A 23,020-nucleotide genomic window follows, 5' to 3' on the forward strand; every position below is an offset into this window, starting at 1 on the left:
ACTATATTTTGTATCCCTTTAGGGCATATAGCACCACCAACCCTCACCATTTTAGAAATTTTGGTTTTAATGGCATCCTTTGTTCTCCTAGTCAAACCATCTCCAACGGGATGATTATGATGGCCATGGTGTATGACTGCAGGAGTAAGATTCACACCATCTCTACCTTCTGGCATGCAGAGTAACATTTCACAGTAACATCTCTCCAAGAAAATTAGTGGATGACCACTATGTATACATGATAAGAGCCATATGATTCAATTGACACATTTTCTAGGGCCACTCTAATCAATCTCCCATCCCATTCTGTCTCATTCTCTATCCCAATTCCTTTTTTATAACCACAAGTTGCATTTATACAACGAAGGTGACCACATGGGATTAAGAAAGAGCTCACGTCCCCTCATACTCTAGAGCAAAATCTAGTTGTAGAACAGATGAACCGCACCATTTAGGAAAGGTTGCAATGTATGGTTTCCAATGCAAGTCTCTTTGGTGGTTTTTGGGCTGAGGCAATGAAGACTGCAATGCATGTGATCAATTGATCACCTAGCAAGAGTTAAGATGGTGGTATTCTTGAAGAGGCATGGAGTGGCAAGAAGCCCTCTTACTCTCATTTGCGTATATTTGGGTGTGAGGCATATGCACATGTGCCAAAAGAGCTTCAAAGAAGCTAGATCCTAAGTCTAGGAAATGCATCTTTCTAGGTTATGGTGAAAGTGGAGAGATGGGCTATCGTCTCTAGGATCCAAAAGCAAAGAAAATCATACGAAGCCATGATGTGGTCTTCAATGAGAAGAAGATGCATAAGACACCCATGAGGGATGTGGAAATGAGGAGAATCACTTTCCAGGATGTGAATCCACCTGCATATGTTGATAGACAGCAAGTTGTCCATACACCGAATGTCCAGGAAATGGTGCCACTAGGTACTCCCATGAGTACACAATCAAGGGTAGATGATGGATCATCTATTGGTGGCAATGATGAGCCAAATGTGGCTGATATGCAAGTAGGTCAGCAAGCTGAAATGCCCTTGAGAAGAACATCTGGAGTGTCTAGAGCGCCTGAGAGATTTGTTCCTGGGGTAGACTATGTGATGCTTACTGATTACGAGGAGCCTTCTTGTTACAAATAGGCTATGATGCGCGAGGATCAACACAAGTGGGAGTATGCTATGCAATCAAAGATGAGATCACTCATAAAGAATAAGACTTGGGACTTGGTTTCTTTGCCACATGGAAAGAAAGCATTGCCATGTAAATGGGTCTACAAGATGGTCATAGGTGATGATGTACCTAAGTACAAGGCCCGTTTTATTGCTAAAGGGTTCAAGCAAGAGAAGGGTGTCAACTTTGATGAGATATTCTCTCCGGTTGTGAAGATGACCACAATTAGATGTGTACTTGGACTTGTGGCAATAGAGTATATGGAGCTTATGCAAATGGATGTCAAGATAGCTTTCTTGCATGGGGATTTGCATGAGGAAATTTACATGAGGAAAGAGTATTTGGTTTACAAGCTAAAAAAGAGTCTCTATGGCCCTAAGCAAGCACCTAGAGAATGGTATCACAAGTTTCATTCAGTCCCAGGGTTTTAGAGGAAGTGAGATTGATCATTGCCTCTACACTAAAAGAGCTCAAGATAATAGCCTGATATTCCTAGCACTTTATGTGGATGCGGTCCTGTAGGTCATATTCTTAGTATGCGCATCATGCGTGACTGGAGTAGGAAACTCCTTTGGCATTCACAAAAGGAGTATGTTACAAAAATATTGCAACATTTCAATATGGAGGGGGGGAAGGCAATAAGTACTCCATTGCCTCCATATGTGAAATTGAGTCACGCAGATAGTCCCAAATCAGATGAGGAGAGGGACATGATGGGGCCAAGGTTCCTTATGCATCAGCGGTTGGGAGTCTTATGTATGCTATGATAGCTACTAAACCAGACATTGCATTTGCAATGGGAATTGTTAGCCAGTATATGGCTAATCCAGGAAAGAGGCATTGGGAGGCAACAATGAATATTGACCAACTTTATGTCTGTGTATAGATTATCAAGATGGATTCACGAGGGTCGACGTGACTCTCGACCTATGTCACATGGGCTAGATGGAATTTTATACTTGAAAAGACATTGTAGATATAATTATTTCCAAAGTGTAGTGTTTCTTGGACAATTGCAACATAGTTCATTCAGCAGGTGTCATGTATTTAAAATGTCTACCCAAGGTTCTGGTTCAGGGGTTGATTTGGTAAATAAAATGAGATCTGGAGGAGAACTGGGTCATTGTTGGGTGTTTGATTTTGTGAAGCGAATGAGAGATTGGACTACCATGGCTTGCCATGTGTATAATCCTTTTATCCAAGAGTTGCAAATAATTGCAACTTGTGACTTCAAGGTGGAAGATACTGATGCACAAATTCTATTTTGGGATACTCTCAACAAAGTAATGGTTTCAGAAGGGTTTGACCATGCTGAATTCAAAGGGTTCACAGCAGATGAGGCCCAAGCCAACTGGAGAGCTATACATGCCACTTTTAATGATGGCCCTGACAATATAATGGAAGGGAAAGAACATTCTTGCCTTTTCCATTAGGAGCAAAGTCTTCATTCCCATGCAAAGGCATGTATAAAAGTTGGCAGCCAAGAGGAATCTAAAATCCGAAGTAGATGCTGGAAGGATGCCTCTATAGAGCAAGCTGCACAAGTCGAAATGAGAAGCCTAAGGGCATGGTGGAATGTAGGCCATGCAAGTGATTCAGACTTGCCATGGCTTGAAACTTGGTTTGCATGGTGGCATGCTAGGATTTCCCATTGGGGCCACTACATTTTAGAGGTTGGTTTTGTATTTCTCTTGCATTTTTTTAAATCATGCTTATAATAAATTTTGCCATTACAATATCTCTGTAATGCTTGGTTTGCAGAGTACGTTAGATAATGAGAAGTACTTGATACCTCAAACAAATCTAGCAGAGTCTATTCATGGTAGTTGGAGGGCTAGATTGAACCATGTCAAATATGTTGGTCTCTACAATGCCTCTATTAGTGAACTCTCAAATGCAATTTTACAAAGCTCTAAATACATATCTTTTTTGAAGGGCCAGTTCATCAGAGTTGGGCCGAGTCTAGAGACCTTAAAAAAAGATCTTTAAAATCTCAGATTAACATTAGTGCCAAAACAGTTGTTGATCTAACAAGTAATGTTGCAAAGGAAATGGGTGTTGTATCTGAAGCATGTTTTAATGATGGAGATGACAAGACTGTGCAAAGGAAAAGGCCAAAGTCAATGCCTTCAAATATATGTGAGGATGATAGTCACTGCCTTGAGTACAGTTATGCAAATAAGAAAAGATACTCCATGTCTCCAAAATCTAGTACTAAATTTGCAACAGAGAGTTTTGAGGATGATGATTCCAAGAATGTACAAGAATATGAAGTGCATGATGCAAATTGGGCATTATGAAGAGTTCCTATAACAAGCCAAGTCCGTTGCCAGGCTTGGCAAGGAGGAAAATGTAACAAACTTGTCAATATAAAGGATCGTGAAAGTTGATGTGGAGTTGTTGCACCATGATTCTTTGGGGGGGATTCAAACACCAATTGGAGTGCGCTCCCAAATGATTTGGTTTTGTGGAAATGATGTAACCCACACGTGGAAGCCATCAACTAGCATTACAGGTATTCTAGGACCATCACCAGGAAGGTGGAAGGTTTATTCAGGAATATCCTTGACAAGTGTAGAGATTGCCAGGTTGACAAGCTCGGGGTTTGTCATATTAGGAGTGTCAACTCCGATGGTGGGTGCAAGTTGTGCTTCACCAATTCAAGCCCATGATGAAACAATAGTATTGCATGAAGATTGACCTTGGCGTCGAGATGGCAAAGCAATCAGATGGCAAAAGAAAATCTCCAAAGAAATGGAAAATAGAATTCAGAGGTCATTGGTCATGAAATGCATTGTTAAGGACGCAACAGTCGTGAAGGCCATGGAGCATGATGAGTTCATTGTTTCTACAAAAGGATCAATGCAAAAAAGGTATTGAATACAAGGTTGACATTTCTGCATTTCCTTCTTACAATTGTGAAGACTTCATTGGACGATCATGCAAATTGGATGCCTATGTTCCATGCAAACATATTTATTACATCTTCCTTTCATACCTTGGATTGGATAGCAGAAATAATATGTTTGTTCACCAAGCCACCTTGAGTAAAAAAGAGATATTTCAGGCATTGTCCTGCATGCCTTGAGGTTTAGTTTTTGGAGACTGTACTTTCATGATGGTCAATAGAAAATGGAAGGGTTTTTCCATGAGGATTTTGAACCACAAAAATAGTATTTTTTTGAAGACTAAACCTTCATGATGCTGAATACAAAATGAAAAGATATTTATAATAATCCTTTTTTCCATGAAGATTTTGAACCACAAGAACAATGTTTTTGGAGCCTTTTGCATTTCTCCTTGTGTAAATTTTTGGTTTGTTTCTCTACTTGTTGATAATTTTGGCAGGACGCTTTGTAGGATGATTCTGCAATCACAAAACTTTCAATATGTCTTTTATGTGATAAATCATGTCTTCATTTATAGTGATGTAGGTTGGAAACTTATTTGAAATAACATGAACTCAACACAACTAGTAGCCAAATACCAAACTATGAGTGTAAAATATTGACTTAAATTTTGGCTATATTTGTTACAGTTCCTTTTTACCTTGGATTGGATATAAGAAATCCTTTTTTCCATAAGTAATTTGAACCACAAGGATAGTGTGCTAATTATTCTCCACTTAATAATTGTGGTAGGACATTTTGAAGGATGATTTTACATCACAAAAGTTCGAACATGTTTTCTATGTGATAAATCATGTCTTCATTTTCATTTGCATAGGTTGAAAACTTATTTGAAATAATATGAACATGTATTGGAATATACAACAAATAACAAAATAGAAAATATTGTGAGTGTATTTGACTTAAAATTGGGCTATATTATTTACATATTACTTCTATGGATAGAAAAGATAATATTTCTGGTCACCAAGCTAACTTGAGTACAAAAGAGATCTTCACAACATTATCTTGCATGCCTCAAGGCTTGGTTTTTGCAAATTGCACACCTTCATGATGTTGAACAAAATTTGAAAGGACTATTATAATAATACTTTTTACTATGGAGATTTTGAACCACCAATATAATGTTTTGGAGTCTTTTTCATTACTCCTTATGGAAACTTTAGGCTATTTCTATACTTCATACTTGATAATTGTGATAATTGTGATGGGACGCCTTGTAGGATGATTTTACAATCACAAAACTTTGAACGTGTCTTTTACGTGATAAATCATATCTTCATTTGTAGTGATGTAGGTTGGAAACATATTAAAATTGTCAATATACAATAATTAGAAAACTATGAGTGGAAAATATTTTGACTTAAAATTAAGCTAGTGTAACAAAGATGCAGAATACTGGATTTTGCTAAGGTCGAATGTAATCTTTTTTTTTTGGTGGACTATACATCCCTTTTAATCAAAAAAGGGGTCTAGCAACTTCAAGATTTGTTTTTTGGTTATTGGTTGTTGTGGTTTATTAGTTTACAAGGATAACCACTTCTTTTATTGAGCAATATGGACCCTTCATTTACAAAATGGTTTCATAATCATGGCCTCATTTCATGAACTTCAAGAGTTAGAAAACTTGTTTAGTCAGAAGTGAGGATATCCATTTCTTTTATTAAGAAATATGACCCCTTTATTCACAAAAGGGGTCCATACACTTGGATTGTTTTCATAAACTTTGACACAAAAAAACTACATTCTGATCCAATTTGCTCAAATGCTCAGATGGTTTTGCTCAAAAATTGGAAATCCCCAAATATTGTCTACATGTATAGTAGAGCTTTCTTTCACCCTTCAATGCTTTTGGGTGAATGTTTTAGACTTGGATCTTTCTTTCGTTGTTTTTTTTTTTTGCTTGCTCATCCGTGCTGTAACAATGCATGGGATTATCTTCTATCCTTTATTGGATATCATGAAACAAATTCAAATAGAAATTTTTCATCACCTAGTTGCTTAATTTAGACTTTGACTCATTCCTGGTCGCTTGTGAAATGGACATCCTCATATGAGCTCCAAAATCTTAACAATTTAATTATTTCCAAACATAGCTTAGTCCAAAGACCGCCAGCTGCTGTGAAGGTGACCTAAATTGTGATTTGTCATCACTTTAAAAAAAAAATTCTTTTTATTTATAAGTTCTTAAAAAAGGAGATATTACACTATGGCGAAAAGGCACCACAAAAAAGTCCACCAAGAGTTCCAGTGATTCACTAATCTTCAAGTTTCATATTGAACTAAACAAAGGTCTGCTACTCTTACCACCATCCTTGAAATTGAGGTAGTTGTTGAACCTCTTACCACCATCTTTGAAATTGGGGTAGTTGCTGAACCTCTTCAAATGTTCATTCTGTCTTTAAGTAGCTAGAAATAGGCCTCATTGAAATTCAGTGTGTCATGATTAAGCTACTCTAGGGCCCACTCAAGAAAGAAGGCACGTTAATTATGTAAGATTTTCATTAAGGCTAGGTGTCGTTTGACCTGTGACTTCCAAACCAGTTGCAAAAGGCTTCCTATACATTGATGAGAAAATTGCAAATTATTTTTGGATATCCAAATCTTCTAGAGAGCTTGAGCTATAATAAGTAGTCAGACATCTTGATATGTTTCCTTTGCATCTCCTAGAAGAATAGCTTTCTAGTTAATGTGTTCACCTAGTTGAATTTGAACTGTTTTCCAAACATTTCTTGTGCAGATAGGAGACAAACAAAATGTCAAGCAATTTTTGCTTCAAGTCCTTTCTAAGTTCAAATGTGGATGTGTCAATGCTTGCACCTTTCCCTCATAGATGTTTGATACTAGGCCTTCCACATTGAAAGTGGATGTTTTTGCATGCTTACACTGTTTCCTCGTAGATGTTTGCATCTAGCATGTAGAGCTATGCATCCGATCCGCAATGTTTTTGCCCTTGTGCATACCCCTTAAATAGTTATTTGAGGGCCAAATGGTGTCTCCTTGAGTTTACCGAACTTCCTAATTGGGCCAATATTGAAATCGCCACAACCATGCATAGTAAATTACAATTCACTTCTCAAAATGACTAACATGAAATCTCAGATGCACTTGACATCCTTTTGGTAAGGCTTGTAAGAAAGCTCACCTAGCCTCTAGGGTATTGTGAATTGACCACACAATAAGTTGGAGACAACTTAGGGCATTCACAAGTATTTAAGGTTTTAGAGGAATTGAATACTCTCAAACATACTCTCATCTTCTTTGAATCCCACTTTGTGTCCATGTGAATTTACATAATGTTTAGCTCTATCTTGAGCTTTTTAATACTTTCTTGCACATGAATCAACATATGATGCATACCCTAGAGGAATTCGTTCTTTCTATCCATCCTTACAAATGGTGGAGCTCTAGGTTGAAATCCATACTTTAACATAAATGAACTATAGCTTGCAGTTGAATGCTTTGCATATTATAAGCCAACTCCAAAATTAGAAGATGTACTAGTCCTAAGCACACAACATATCTTCCAAAGTTTGATTAACTCATATTGTCTAACGATTATATTCTAGATAATTAGATGTGATAGTATTCAACTTAGGTAACTTATGAAAGTCAGCACTGCAAAAGTGGCTATCAAACTTATTATCCCAATCACTAAGAAAATTGGTAGGCAAACCATATAATCTAAGAACTCCTTTGACAAACAATCTTGCTCACATATTTCTTAGTTCGAATAACGTAATTGACCTTGGTTAATTGATTTTTCTATGTGTTCTTGGAAGATCAACAATAAAGTCCATAGAGATACTTCTCCATTTGCTAGATGGAATATCTCATAAATGTAGCAAGCCCCCTAATGTAAGATGTTATGTCTTATTGAGTTACACCAACTATAGGTGCTTCACCAATGATACTTTATCTTGGAAATCGTAACTACTCTCACTAACATGTGGTGCTTGTTCATCAACACCAACTATCGGTGTTGAAACTTAGGATGGTTGGCATCAATAGATGAGACCTCCATTTCCTTTGATTTTTCCTTTATAACCATGCCCTTTTCGTGATTTCCAAGTAAACGTGATCATGTTCAGCCAAGAACTAAATTTGACTTGAAAATGCCTACAAGAATGTCTGCTAATAAATTAATAGATTACATCTCTTTATTTCGGAAGCCTTCTTCAATTCATATAGACACATGCATGGCATATTTAATGCATCAAGTTTTGCAAGACTCATAGCACTAATCATGCCCCATGTCATGGGTTTCTTCAGCCGAAAGGTCCAGCAATATAATGGGCTCAACACCACAGGTTGCAATAATTCATAAGAAAAATAAGCCTACACAATTAGGCATTGGCACTTACCTCCAAAGGATTCCACACAAAGGATTCATAAGAAAAATAAGCATACACAATTAGGCATCAACACTCACCTCTCAAAGGATTTCACACTATTGGACATCACTTGATAGTTGAAGCTAGCAGACAATAAGGGCATGTTCCCATGCACTAGGAGGCCAATCTAACACTTGCCCCACATGTAAACTAGCAGGGGTGGCTATACGGATCCCTGAAGGCCCTGTCTCCTCTATTTGAGCACCTGGGTGCTCAATTGAGTTTACACGTGTCCTTTTGTGCCCGGCTAACCATCTCACACCACATGTCTAAGTGAGGTCCTCTTGACCATTTCGTATGCGTAAACCTCTACTCTTGCTTTTCCTTGTGAGCCGTATCTCCATTACCTTACCAATGTGTGGCTTGGATGGCTAGGTCGCTTAATCCCACCAATAGGTCACTAAATTCTAATGACTAATGACCCATTATTTTACTTCTATCTTCCTCACCAAAGGCATTCCCCTAGGAGAACACTTACATCATACTATCATTAATGTAACACAACATCACAACGTCCATTGTTTCAAGTGTTTTATAAAGATGTTGTGGTCATGCCATGCCTTTCACTATCTTGGTATAGCTTGTTGGGTCTATGTTGACTGGGCTTGGAGCTCGTCCAAGTGAAAGAGCTAATCAAGTTGCTCTACACAACCTCGAGCTCTTCAAGTTTGTGTTCCATAGCTACTCAGAGACTTGAAATTGTAGACTCTAAGGGGACCATTGATTCCATAGCCCATTTGGAAAGGGTAAATATCATGGTTACCTTATAAGGTAAATATCATGGTTACCTTATAGGTTGTTTGGTAGGCCCACATAGCTACATTGAACTTTAAATCCCTTGTGTTTGGTTGTCGCAAACCATTTCTATAAGGATGATTTTTTAACATCTTGTTGGTGGATTTGTCTTAGCAATTCCATCATGGATAATATGGGTAGATATGCTTCATCAAGGCCCTTGGTCGCTTCAAATATTCTCTCGATTTTCAACTAGAAATCAATATCACACTCAATTCGGTCTATATGCAACTTTTTCCTTATGGGCTTGACTATTACGTTCAATCCTACTACTCTACGAATCAATAAATGGTCTAAGATTGCCCTTCATTTGCATTATCACATCTACCTCTATCTATCAAGACCATCCAAGACTCTAGCTCTCATCCTTTTCTAACCACTCGATCATAACTTGCCATTGACTTCATTAGGAGGCTTGTGGATAAAAAGGATTATAACCTTAATCTTAGGACACTTAGTGGGGGGTTTTGCCTTGAGGCTCCATTATCATCCCAACCTATATCTTGTGTAGTCTTAAGCTTTACACTGACCATTGCGATAAGTTGTCAAGGCTTCCTCATTTATTCCATGCCTTAATGTTTTGACTAATTACATGGCTTGATGTTTTGACTGATTACATGGCTTGATTGTATTAGATTTTGCTTCCTTGCCCTCATCTTTTCTTCAATCAGCCATGGTATCTTTCACTCACAGTAGAAATTAACAGTCAAGAAATCTACTTAAAACAACAATGCCCATACAAAGATGACATAGATAATGATACTCAAAAACACACTTTATTGGAAAGAGCATGTGCTCAACACATTGACCATCTCTCTAATACACACTAGTCCAAAGCCTACACACTACTCATTTATCATAGAGTGAGGAGAGCTCCCTAAGATCTCCCTTTAGACATGCCAACCCTTCAAGTAGTCCAATTGTTCCTTTGTAGCCCCTTGCCAAAATTAGAACATTGTAAGCTTGGGCTTGATTGAGGTGGTTACCTGGAGCCAAAAATTTTTGGGCAAGGGCGAGACGCTCCTAAAGACACCCCCCCTCACATCTTTAATTAGTATTTCTAGATTTGTCCCTAGATGCTCGATTTGCATCATTTTACCTTCATCTCGAATTTAGTTGATGAAAAAGAAAAGTGTTAAGCTCACCTACATTGACATTTTGTTTTGATTTATTACAAACTTAACATACCATCCTTAAACTAGGTTTCAAGGGTTTTCTAAATAAAATAGATGCTAGTCTTAGGTGCTCATGTGTCGTGTGTTTATTTTAACATGCTATCCTTGAACTAGGTTTCAAGGTGCTCATGTGTTGTGTGTTTATTTTAACATAGATTCGAGTAACTAGATTGCCATAGAGGGGATGCTTTGAATTTCCCCAAGTTGCCAATCTAAGCCATGCCCAAAATTCTCGACTAGTACCTACAGTCCATACGCTCACATACAGTTTCACATCATTACATTACCTGAAACGTTACGTTCATTAGTTCAGTGAGAAGACTTTAGAGAGTTCAGAGGCATTGGCAATTGTTCAGTGGGCAGATAGCAGCAGATATGATTTCACACACACATGCCACCATTGTAAAGCCTATACAGCTATATTACGGCATTGTGCACATCATTTCAGCCCTGCAAAGCCTCTTGGCTACTATTGAGAATCTAGTAGTTTTGTGCATCTTCGGTACACATATTGAACCCCAAGATGCACAAAACCACTGGTTCTAATTCGTGTGTATTCATAATTCAATACAATTATTGTTGCATCATTGAATGTATTTTGCACTAACTCCATTTTTATGAGATCATTCATGCTAGTGATATAATCTTCAACTTGAACAAATAGTGGTTATGAATCATGAATCTTTATTACAATTTTTGTGAATTTATCAGCATACTTTGTTATAGATAAATTCTTCTTTCGAGATACCTATATTGATCCCCCATCGATGCTTAGGTAGGAATCTCCATCTTGAGGTTCTCCCAAGTAACAAAACCAAGACTTTCCTTTTGTTGCATGGTCCACTAATGTTAAACTTCAAACACTTTTGAATTTGTATGACCCACATCAATCAAAGTGTCAGTTTTGGAGAAAACGATATAACTTTCCAACACAAAATGTCAACTTGGCTCTAATACCAAAAGTTGAACTCTAAATTTCTTTCTATATGTTGCAATGTGAATTTGTCATTCAAACTTTGTGTTAAGGCTATATAGATTCTACAAAAGACTCACATGGGGTTGCGTATTGATCATCCTTCTAGTCTGTGAGATGGATTTTTCTATTTTATTCATAAAACCAATGTTTCAGTCCTAGGCATATTATCACATCATCCCTCAATTCCATAGAAGGTTCATTTGCCCACCCTTTATAATTAAATACCGAAGTCATTACTTTGTTCCTTTGCACATGACTCATCCAGTAGAATATGCACATTGGCATGTTAAACCCTCTAGTCATATTAACACCCAGCATGTGACACCTTGACGTTTTAGTCCTTAATCACACTTAAAATAAACACACAACACATGAGCACCTAAAACTAGTATCTATTTTATTTAGAGAACCCCTATTGTTTTACGTTGTTGAAAATCTTGATGCAAGACAACTATATGCTTATTTTTTGTGCATCCTAGGACCGAATATGAGTAGTGAAGATGCAAAAAACTCATGGATTCCAAATTGTTTTACGTTGTTGAAAATCTTGATGCAAGCCAACTAAATGCACCTCTACCTTTTACTGCTTTGTGAATCTCTCAAGCAATCAAATTACCAAGTTAACTTTCTTTTAGATAGCTTTTAGAGGTTGCTTGGGCCATGTAGAATCCCCAACCAATATAATTACCATATAAACCTGCTCTTGGATTGCTTTGTAATTGCTTGGAGCCATTATGAGTCCACCAACTAGAAAAAAACCCCAGATGAGGTGCTTTTGGATTGCTTTGTTGCTGCTTGGGGCTATGGTAAGTCCCACGAGCAATGAAGCTATTAGCTTTGGGTGCTTTATGACCTCTTTGAGCTGCTTTTTGATTGGTTTGATTCCTGTGGTCTGTCCCAAGCAATCAAACCACCAAGTCAACTTGCTCTAGATTTCTTTGTTACTACTTGGAATGTTTATGAATACCCCAAGCCAAAAACAACCAAGTTCAATGCTTTTGGTATGCTTTGACATTGCTTTGTAGCTACCTGGGGCCATGATGAGTCACCCAAGCAATCATACTACTTGCTTTAGAATGCTTGTAGACTACTTGGGCCCATATAGAGTCCTCCAAGCAATATGATTACAAGCTAAAACTACCCTTGGATTGCTTTGTGACTTCTTGAAGCCAATATGAATTGCCCAAGTAGAAACAACCAAGATGAGGTGCTTTTGGAATGCTTTAAGACCGCTTTGTTGCGATAAGTCCCCCAAGCAATAAAGCTACCAGTTCTAGGTGCTTTTTGACTGCTTTCAAATTAGATGGGAGCCATATAAACTCCCCCAAGTAATCAAACCACCAAGTAAACCTTCTTTGATGACTTTTGGATTGCTTGAAAGCCACGATGAGTCCTCCAAGCTAAAAAACAATCATGAGAAGGTGCTTGTACTATGATTCCTAATTGCTTTGACAGTTGATTTCTTTTTCATTGCTTTGTCTTTTTGCCTACTTTGAGTCTGCTTATGGTAGCATACTGTAGGTGAGTTTGTTATGAGATCAATATTGTTATTATGTTATGAGAGCATAGTGTAGGTGATAATTTTTTGAAAGCGACGAATGGTCAGTTTGTGTTACTACTTTTGAGAGGTCCTTGTTCTATATGTTGGCAATAAGTTGAGATGTTCCAACGATTCAAGGAAAACTTTCTAGAGATCAAAATTCAACAATGCTTTTTTGAGTGCTCTAAGTCCTATTTTGTTTGAAAGATGGACATTTACACATGATGCTATATTTGTCACGAGAGTACATGTGTTTAAGTATGATGGTAAGTGTGACCATTAAGCTATTCTTTAGTTCATTCATCAGTTCGTAGCTCATTTTCCATCTACTTGTTGATAGCATTTCCAATGGTTGTAAAAAGCCACGAGACTCATTACTCATTTGACACGAGACACATCGTATAACATTGTTAATCTGCCGCAAACACAAGAAGGATATGATTCCATCCTTGTGGTGGTTGATCATCTTAGTAAGATGGCTCATAGGCTTCTCCCTACTCCCACTATGCGCCCCCCTTCCCTGCCATTGCCAAGCCCCCCCCCCCCCCTCCCCCCGCCCTCTCTTCATGCTCTGCCTTCGGGCCCCCCCACCTTCTAAGGTCGTGCGTGTAGCATGCTGTTGCGTGCATACTCGTAAGAGGTCCGCGACCCCCTGGTGGCCCCTCCTCGTGGGTACGTGTATTATCACTCCCCCCTGGTGTGTGGGCTAGTCAGCAGGTGTGGCTGCTCCATGGCAGCCATCTGGGGCTTCCTCCCGATGTGGTGAGGCAAGAGCCAGTGCATTGCTCGAAGACATACAGTAGAGTAGCTAGAGCCTTCAAGATGGTTCTTCTTCCAGCAAGCCGCCCGTTCTTTGTATCTGCCTTGAGCTCTTGCCTTCAGACTTTGCCCTACCCCTTCCATTCGAGGTGTTCGTGCTTTGGTTGAGGCCTTTCATGGAGCTTTCACCCTCCTTTTTTTGGGACTATTTTTTGGGGGTTTACCTAATCATCGAAGAGTAGCCCACAACTCGCCTCTTCCTTGGGATCTGCTATCTTTGTTTGCTCTTTGGCAAAGGCTTTCTAAGGACTTCGCCTTCACACCTTTGCCGATTTTTTCTCCGTCCACTTCCACAATGCAGCGGTTGTGGTTTTTCTTCTGAAAAACCAAATCCCGATGGCGACTGTTGGTGGGCTCACATGGTAGCACCCAAGCTGTCAAGGTTCTTCTTTCTCCAAAGGATAAACACCAACTCCAGGACCGGGCATTTGTAGGAATGATACTTGGCTTCATGCCCTCAAGGAACTAGGTACGTGTTTGGTGAGCTTAGCTTTGAATGGGGACCACACATAGGGGGTTACCATCTATGGTAGAGAGGTTTTCCTTCTCCATTTGAGTTGCCCCAACACTACATAGGCTTTGGTGGAGTAGAGCCTGCTTATTTGGACTGGCACCTTGTTTACCTTATCCCTTGGTACCACAGTTTCAACAGTTGATGATATGGAGTCGACCCATCATATACCCCGCTTTCCAGTGACACTCAAGCTCCTGAGGCTTCCCAAGGAGTACAGGTCCATTCTCCACTCCATTGGTGGAGTCTTCGGTATGGTGCTAGAGCTGCTGCCACAGATGGCTGTGTCAATGGTTGCAAATGATGGAGTCCCCAAGATCAGATTGATTGTGGAGAGCCTGGAGACTCTTCCGGAGGGGATCTCTTTAGAGATGTTGGATGGTGGAGAGTTTCGACAACATGTTGGGAGACGTTGGATGGCACAGAGTTCCGACAACGAGTGGAGATTCCAAGCTTGCCAAGGCATTGCTTACGGTATAGGCAGATGTGACACTTGGCCAAGGACTGGAAAAACAGCTCCCCCTTGATAAGAAGTCTTTTTCGAGTCTACAAGAATTTGTCGCTTGGTCTTATTCGAGACGAATCCACATGCAAAGAGGAGTTTGATAGCCATCCCTTGTGGCACCTAGAGGTTCGAGACCCAGAGGGGCATATGCTTGGCCAGCGGATGCATATCAGTTGAGCACAATGGGACAGCAGCCCCATGTGCTCCTTTGGGACTTGGAGGCAGCTTCCTATGGAGGAGGACAGAGCTCGCTCACTCTCGCACATCAAAGGCATGGGTGCCAAGGACGCAGAGATAGATGCAGCAATCCTGAACTCTTGGTGGGAGGGGCTGAGCACTACCTAGACTCCACACTGTTAGGCCTGGGCAATTCTCGAGGTGCCCCTTAGGGTGCAGTTCCTCAAGCAGACTCTTTGTCACTTTCAGCACAGATTTTACAGGGGAGGGGAGGGAGGCCTTCTGCTGGCAAAGATGGATAGTGATCAGAGAAACGAGGTGCCTCTTGATGGACGGACTTGGCAAAGGATCAGGATTGTGGGCCTGTTGGGCAAGAGCTGGACCATCGACCCGAACATGGCCGGGGTCTAGAGCAATTGCCGAAAGGCAAGAGCGCTTCTGCAAGGCATGGCCTGCATGCAGGCTGCTTCTATATTTTCACTGAGAGGTTTTTGTTGGTTGTATAGCCCACCACTGTGGTTGTATAGCCCGCCATTGTGGTTGTGAGCCAGGAGATCAAAAAACAGGTTGGCCCTATTCAGGTGGCAATCAGTTTCTCTTGTCTTTTTCCATGATCAGCACGTTCTTGGTTTCTTGCTGATTTGTATGGTGGATATTTTCAAGCATTAGTAGAAGTTCCTTTTCTCTGGAAAAATTAGCAAGATGACCATATTTCCCTGCAGTAGCAGAATTGTGTGTTGACGCGATGAACGTGCAATGACAAAACCTGGATGGAAGATGGAAAGTTCAGTGTCTCAAGTGAAAAGGATAATGATCAAACCTTATGGTTTACGGAGGTACAAATTGGTTCTTTGAACTGTTTTGCATTCATTAGACGGCTCGCAAGCCTCAAACACATGACACGCAGGGAGTATTGCTCGTCTTTGAACCATTTTGCATTGATCAGACAACTTCAAACACAAACACTTAGCATGTCTTGCTTGTCTTCAAACTATATTCACATTGATTAATACAACCAGCCGACCGTCCGCTAAGAGAGCCAATTAGCATATGTCCACTTGCCGTCTCATTTTTTCTCCTAGATTAAAGCACCACAAACACGAGGGGGATATGATTCCTTCCTTCTTGTGGTTGACCGTCTGTGATGCCTCATTTCATTCTGATGAGAGAGTCAGTCAGTGCATCACAAGTAGTGTGTCAAATTAGTTGTCCATTGGCCCTCTCATTTCTCCCTAGACTAAAGCAGCATGTAAAAGTTTAGGCACAGTTGTCAGCAGCATCTGATTTCTCTAGATGAACTGGTTCCTAAACTCAAGAAAAATGGTGCATTTTCCATGAGAATCACAATGGACCAAAACAGAAGAGAGCTCATGCTGCATTAAATCAACATGCTGATGGGACTCCAAGGGTGAGAATGTGCTCACATCCACTCAAAACCAAGGTAAAAAGAAGAGGATAAACAGCGACATCTGAAGCAAAAGTTCTGCTTTTGAATTTGCTCGTGCATCTGCGTCTGACTTAATGGAAGTACATTCCTGCCATGGAGTTCTATGTGGACTTTCCAACATCCATATAAGAATCTTACCATGAGGCTTCATTTCAAATCTTGTGGCTGCCTTTTCCCACTTGAATAAAGAACGAATATAAAATTTCCATTTACTAAAATATCACCGCTCACTGTGTTGTCACACTCTTTGCTAAATTTCGTGGCTGGTCTACATCATAGCCACGGAGGACTGTCAAATGGTAAGCCAACAGCTGTCAAACAGAGCAGAAAAAATCATTAGTCCAAAGGTCATGTACTTGACGTGTAAAAAGGAACGTATGCTTTCACACTGGCATAGTTGAACCACGCATCCAAAGACTATTTTGCTCATTCCAAAATAAGGCCAGTCATTGGACAAGGAAATTTGAAATCTTCATGTGATCATGCCAGAGTTCTTGTTATTTTGGGAAAACGAGCAGTTCGTACACATTTCCTACATATTTAAACCCTTTTATTTCCCAAAGAAAACACGATTGAACCTGAACAGTGTGTTTAGTGATACTTCTTAAGAATAAGAATGCAAATAGAAAATAAAATAAAACATAAGATGAAATAGTATAACCATTTTAAGAGATTGCACACCTGGCAAGGTATAATATTCAATAGAGGCTGAAGACACTCTTGAACATGCGGAACTTCAATGATACGGCACCCACCATTTGGACACAAAACTTCAGCATCTCCTTTGGTGCACATTACTATCAGCCTCCCTTTACGTGCCTGCAGTTGTTGTATCACAGACTGCTGCTTACTGATCACCCAGCAGTGCACAATTCATAAGTTTACATTCTTAAAAAATGGTACACAACCTACCACACAGTCAAGACAATGCTATATATCAATCTCCCTTACCTGAAGGTTGCATCCCTAGTAGCTATTACAATGATAGGAAGAGTCTCATCAACCAGGGCCAATGGTCCATGCTTCATTTCACCTGCTAAAATTCCTTCACTGTGCATAAGAGAAACTTCCTTCACTTTTAGAGCACATTCTAATGCAGTGGCATAGTTATAGCCACGCCCAAATACGAGTAAAGATTGCTCATTCATTAAAAGCTTCGCCAACTCTCTCATGTCTTCATCCAGTTTCAAGACTTCTTGCACTTTACCTGTTTTGCAAAAACGGGAAAAAAACATGCCATCAATCCAAGATATGGAATGGAAATAATGGACAATGAAAGTGTACAGGGAGCCAAGCTTACTTGGAATATGAAAGAGGTCATCCACTATTTCCTCCCTCCTCCGCTGGCTTGACAGTGAATCACTGCCTAGAGCCAAGGCCAGCATGGTGATAACCGCAATCTGGCTAGTGTATGCCTATGCCAAACAGATGTCAGATCAGATCTCAGTCGTACAGTACATCATTATTAATACAGTCCTCCTAGAGACATGAAGTAGCTTTAAACTAAAAGGGTCTTAAAGAAACTTGAAAGCTCAAGTATTTCAGCAAAACTCAAATAATCTAGAGCACACCAGTATTAAATTTTACATTAGTGATAATATAAAAGTGTTCTAAACAATATAGAGCAATATACATTACAAATATGTAGCATCAAAATAGTCTAAAGCATCGTCTTTCTTTAGAAACAGCATTAGACATCCTCAACTGTCTCATGTCTTGAGTGAAAGCAGATTATGCAACCGGTAAATCTAATAAGTTCATTGCCAGATTTCCAAGACTCAACAGCGGATACTGACCTTAGTGCTGGCTACACCAATTTCACAACCTGCATTGATGTGCACACCACAGTGAGTCCCTCGAGCAATGGCACTGCCAACAGTATTTGTAATACCCACACATAGCGCTCCATTTGTTTTGGCATAATCAAGAGCTTGAAGAGTGTCTGCAGTTTCTCCAGATTGACTCACAAAGATCGCTGTGTCTTCTCTATAGATAGGGCCTTGTCTGTCAAGTAGATCACTTGCAATTTCCATTGATACAGGAACCCCTTACCAAGCCAAACGAGACTCTGTTAATTTCGACTAGATAAGAGTCTCCACATAAAGCTACAAGTGTCATTGATGGTGTACACTACTTTTATAAAATTCCATTTGTAATACTGATGCTATTTGATAAACGGCTATAAACAAGAAAGAGTAGTCATGCTAACTTTTACACTGAACACAACAATGAGTTTTTCGCACTCCAATGCCAAGGAAGGGCTCAGCAGAGGCTATTTGATTAAAGGCTATAGAAGAGTAGTCATGTTTGGTAGTCACACTTTTAAGCTTAACACATTTTCTTGCATACCCATGGCCAAAGTGAAGGCCCAGATGTGACAGAGACTTGAAATAACTGACAATGAATGCATTTTGTTCAACCATGACAGCTGCCAATCCAAACTAGATGACTGCAGATCCCAAAGTTGGAAGCTCAAGAAAAATCTAGTAACAATGGCAACATAATGCTAGAGTCCCTAACCCAAAAGGGAGAGCCCTCAAGTTCCCTGTGATATTATACAAAGTTGAACGAGAAGTACCTGAAAGTTCCTCAACGATAGGCCTTGATGCAAGGGCTGCATTGTAGCTTGTACCACAGCCAATGAAAAGTATACGCCTGCTCCGCCTGATTGTCTTAAGATGCTCTTTTAAACCACCTAACAGAACACCCTTCACTTTAGAGTCTCCACCATGAAGAAGGCGACCCCTCATTGTGGTAGTCAGTGATTCTGGCTGCTCGAATATTTCCTTTTGCATGTAATGATCATAGTTTCCTTTCTTTATTTGTTCAACTTCCATATCCAAAATAGACAGAGCTCTATGTACGGAGGCAGGCCTAGGTATCCCCCCTATAATCCTTGCCTTGTCAAAATCAAACTTATAGATTGATACTGATCCGTCCTGAGATGAAAAATACATAATCACCACTTTTGAATAAGCAAAAAACTTTATTAATTCCTTCACCAAAGCTAGTTCAGTTCCATTACTGCACTAAAACAAGATAATATAACATAAAGAATGACATCACACAAATTTCCCCATCATAACAGCCTCGTCCTTGTACCTGTTCAAGGTCTTCAAGTTTTAATAGGGGAATCTAACAAAAGCCAAATCCCAAACATGTAATGGCCACAAGGCAGAGCTAGATGAGCATTATGTTTCTTTTTGTTAATTTAATCCCTTAGAAGTACAATGATAGCTTGCTGAATTAATAGAACCTATAGGAACAATATATGAGGGATTTGTTAGAATTATTGTTATAATTTAGCAGTGACCAATGTAATGTAATAAGTAGGTTAGGGGCACTTTTCCCTCACTTAGAGATTTTTCTCCCTAACCACAGTTAATTCACTAACTACGGTTAGTGAAGGATGAGGTTTTGTCACTTAGACAAAACCTATCATTCTATTCAGTTGTAACACACTCATCTAATTGCAACTATCGTTTTCAGCTCTCTCTCTCTCCTGCTCCTGCTCTCACACTTTGCTCTCTCCCTATTCTCACATTTGGTATCAGAGCAGGTTGACCCTGCTCCCTGCTCCTTGCCCGAAAGCTTCAGCCCGCTCCTTGTCCGTACAGTCCGTACATTGTACGGATTGCTTCCGTATAACCTTCGTCAGGACTCCGTACATTTCTGTACCTGCTCCGTACAGCTACTTCCTCAGCTCCCGCCCATACAGCCGTACGCCGTACAACTGACAGCAACGCCGTACACCGTACAGAGTCTCAACTCCCGCCTGTATTGTATTTTTTGCATCGCCGTTCAGCCGCCGTACAACTTGCGTCGACTGATTCCGTACCAACCCGTACTGTACATGCACCGTACCTGTCTGTACCAGCTCTTCGTCCGTATAGCTGTCCTTGACTGCCTTCCGTACAAGACGTACGGACTGTTCCGTACAATCTTTGTACCTTCCGTACATTCAGCGTACAGCTTGGCCGTACATTCCGTACTGTTTTGCCATACAGCCTGCAGCACACAGCTCGTCCGTACAGTACGACCATTCGTACCCCTGTCGTACAGTCACCGTACAGGCCGTACATCCATATGTCAGATGTATTGTTAGTTTCGTACTAACAGTTCCGTACATTTGCATTTGGCCTTCTGAGCAGGTTTCATTCCTGCAGGCATTCTTGCAGTTGGTCGTCTGGCAGACATTTCTTTACAGATAGCCATTGTTTGGCGTAGTTCTTGTAGAAAATTTGGGGCATTTTGTATTCGCAGGCAGACATTGCAAACACTTTGCAGGTGTTGAAGAAATTTGGAGCTGCACTTGAAGCAAGCATTGCAGACAGATCTGCACATTTGGTCTGAAATTAGGGGCTTTTGCTCAGAAATTGCAGATTTGGGGCTTTTCGAAAATTTGCCCCTTTCTGATTGCAATTTCAAGCCAAAAATTGGGGCTTTTGTGTTGGGAGAGCAATTTTGCAGGTTTCAGTTCACACTGCCTTTCTGTGAGTGTTTTGAAGCACTTTTGGCAGGTTTTGGGAGAAATTGGATGCTCTGGCAGATTTCTGAAAGAGACATTACAAAGTTTTGAGTTGCATTTTTAGCCAGTGTTTGGCTGTATTTTTTTTTGGGATTTGTGCACTCCGTTCCCAGCAAGGGAATTCAGATTTGCATTTGCTGTATTTTCTTTCTCAGACATGGCCCAACAAAATCAGAATGATTTCCAGTTCAGTGGTCTCTCACAAGAGGATAAGATGGATGGTACCAACTACTCCCTTTGGAGTTTTATGGCACGCAATATTCTGATTTCTCGTAATTTGTGGGACTATGTAAATAGGGATGAGTTCCCGCCAGCAAATGTGGCACCTAATACCCCTCCCCAACAAGGAGGAGGCAGAGGTCGTGCACAGGGTACAGCTGTAGCACAAGTTATTGGTACAGTTATACCTACCACTCCAGAGAAGAAGAGATGGGATTCACGTGATGCTTTAGCTTTGTCGTGTATTTCTCTTTCAGTAAAAAGATTCATCATTCCGCATATCGGTCGTGTAAGACCTCAAAGGCAGCATGGGATATTTTGGAGAGCATGTATGGAGCTCGGAATGATGCCAGGGTGTCTTTTTTGAAAAGAGAATTATCTCATACACATATGGAAGAGGGTGACTCCATGTCAGTACACCTCACAAAGCTACAGGATTTACGAGAGCAGTTGCTAAATATTGATGAGATCATTCCTGATTCAGAGATGATTACCATTACTCTGAATTCTCTTCCTGAGTCTTATCTTAGCTTTCATACCTCGCTGAATTTGTCGTTGAGGGGGGGTGCAAATCCTCTCAATTTTCACGAGTTGATAGGACTTCTGCTGCAGGAAGAGTAGACCAGGAAAAACATGGCTTCATGAGCAGGTGAACATGCCATGCTTTCAAAATTCAAGCCTAAAGTAAAGGGACAGGCAAAGACTTCAGCAAATCAGCCTTCCAGTGGTTCAGAACAGCCTTCTCAAAAGGCTAAGGGTGATGCACGTAAGCCCAAGAAGAAGGGAATATGTCATTACTGCAAAAAGCCAGGTCACTACATTGGAGAATGCAAGAAAAGGCTTGCAAAAGAAAAGAAAAACAGCTCCGGCATGGTTGTCTCAGATTCAGCTCCTCATGCATCTGACAATGAGCAAGCTACAGCCAACTTTGTGGAGCACGACTATGCCTTCTTGTCTTGCATTTGAGACTCTCGGTTGGCTGCTCGGGATAGTACAGCCACTTGTAATGATGACACTTAGGCTTTTCTGACATGCAGTTATGATTCTTCCAAGGATGCATAAGCTTTCAGTGTCAACGAGACACAAAATACATGGTATTTTGACAGCGGTGCCTCAAAGCATATCACTTCCATGAAGTGTCTCTTCACATCTCTGCATCCACCACCTGTTGGTAAAAAAGTCACATGTGCTAACAACTCCTTCTATTTAGTCCGTGGTACAGGAGAAGTTGAACTTACAGTCATTGATGGCTCAACATTCAGAATTTCTGATGTCTTGTATGTGCCTTGGTATCACAAAAAATCTACTTTCAGTGTCCACTCTTAACAGAGCTGGATTTCAGGTCATTTTTGAAGATGACAAGTGTGCAGTCCATGACAGAGAGCATGACTATGCCTTGAGATTGTCTGCCACTTTGTTACGTGGTCTTTTTCAGCTTGACATTTATGAGAAAAGACCAGCACATGCTCTTGCAATGTCCACTCCTACTGCTGCTATGCAGAATGCGGAGTTATGGCATGCCAGATATGGACACATGCATTATGGCAGCTTGATGACGCTTCAAAAACATGCCATGGTTGATGCATTGCCTCCTCTTGAAACACCTCCTCCAAATGCCTGTGAAGGGTGCATTCTTGGTAAAATGTACAGATCTCCTTTTTAAGAAGGATGGATAAGTTAAAGCTGTTCGAAAATTACAGCTTATCCATAGTGATGTTTGTGGTCCCATGAGGACTCCATCATTGGGTGGTCATCTTTACTTTGTCACTTTTATAGATGACTACTCCACCTACACTTGGGTTTATGGGCTGAAACGCAAATCAGAAGTGCTTATGGTTTTCAAACACTTTGCAGCC

The 23,020-nt window shown here is 40.3% G+C and overlaps 1 protein-coding gene across 1 annotated transcript in view; it reads right to left on the minus strand.

The window, feature by feature from the left end:
- Positions 1 to 16,037: 16,037 nt before the first annotated feature.
- LOC147879868 (glutamine--fructose-6-phosphate aminotransferase [isomerizing] 1-like) overlaps positions 16,038 to 23,020 on the minus strand; it is a 60,839-nt gene continuing 53,856 nt past the window's right edge. Inside the window, exons 6-11 of the mRNA XM_087371818.1 lie at positions 18,996 to 19,356; positions 18,214 to 18,464; positions 17,718 to 17,832; positions 17,369 to 17,624; positions 17,099 to 17,267; positions 16,038 to 16,728 (exon numbers count right to left, since the gene is read on the minus strand). Coding sequence (XP_087227944.1) covers positions 16,645 to 16,728; positions 17,099 to 17,267; positions 17,369 to 17,624; positions 17,718 to 17,832; positions 18,214 to 18,464; positions 18,996 to 19,356 — 1,236 coding nt within the window. The 3' untranslated portion in view covers positions 16,038 to 16,644. The remainder of the gene's footprint in view (positions 16,729 to 17,098; positions 17,268 to 17,368; positions 17,625 to 17,717; positions 17,833 to 18,213; positions 18,465 to 18,995; positions 19,357 to 23,020) is intronic.

This window comes from Dipteris shenzhenensis, chromosome 33, assembly GCF_047967505.1.
Source record: "Dipteris shenzhenensis isolate YYH24624 ecotype China chromosome 33, Dip_SZ_1.0, whole genome shotgun sequence".
In the NCBI taxonomy this organism is placed as follows: domain Eukaryota; kingdom Viridiplantae; phylum Streptophyta; class Polypodiopsida; order Gleicheniales; family Dipteridaceae; genus Dipteris; species Dipteris shenzhenensis.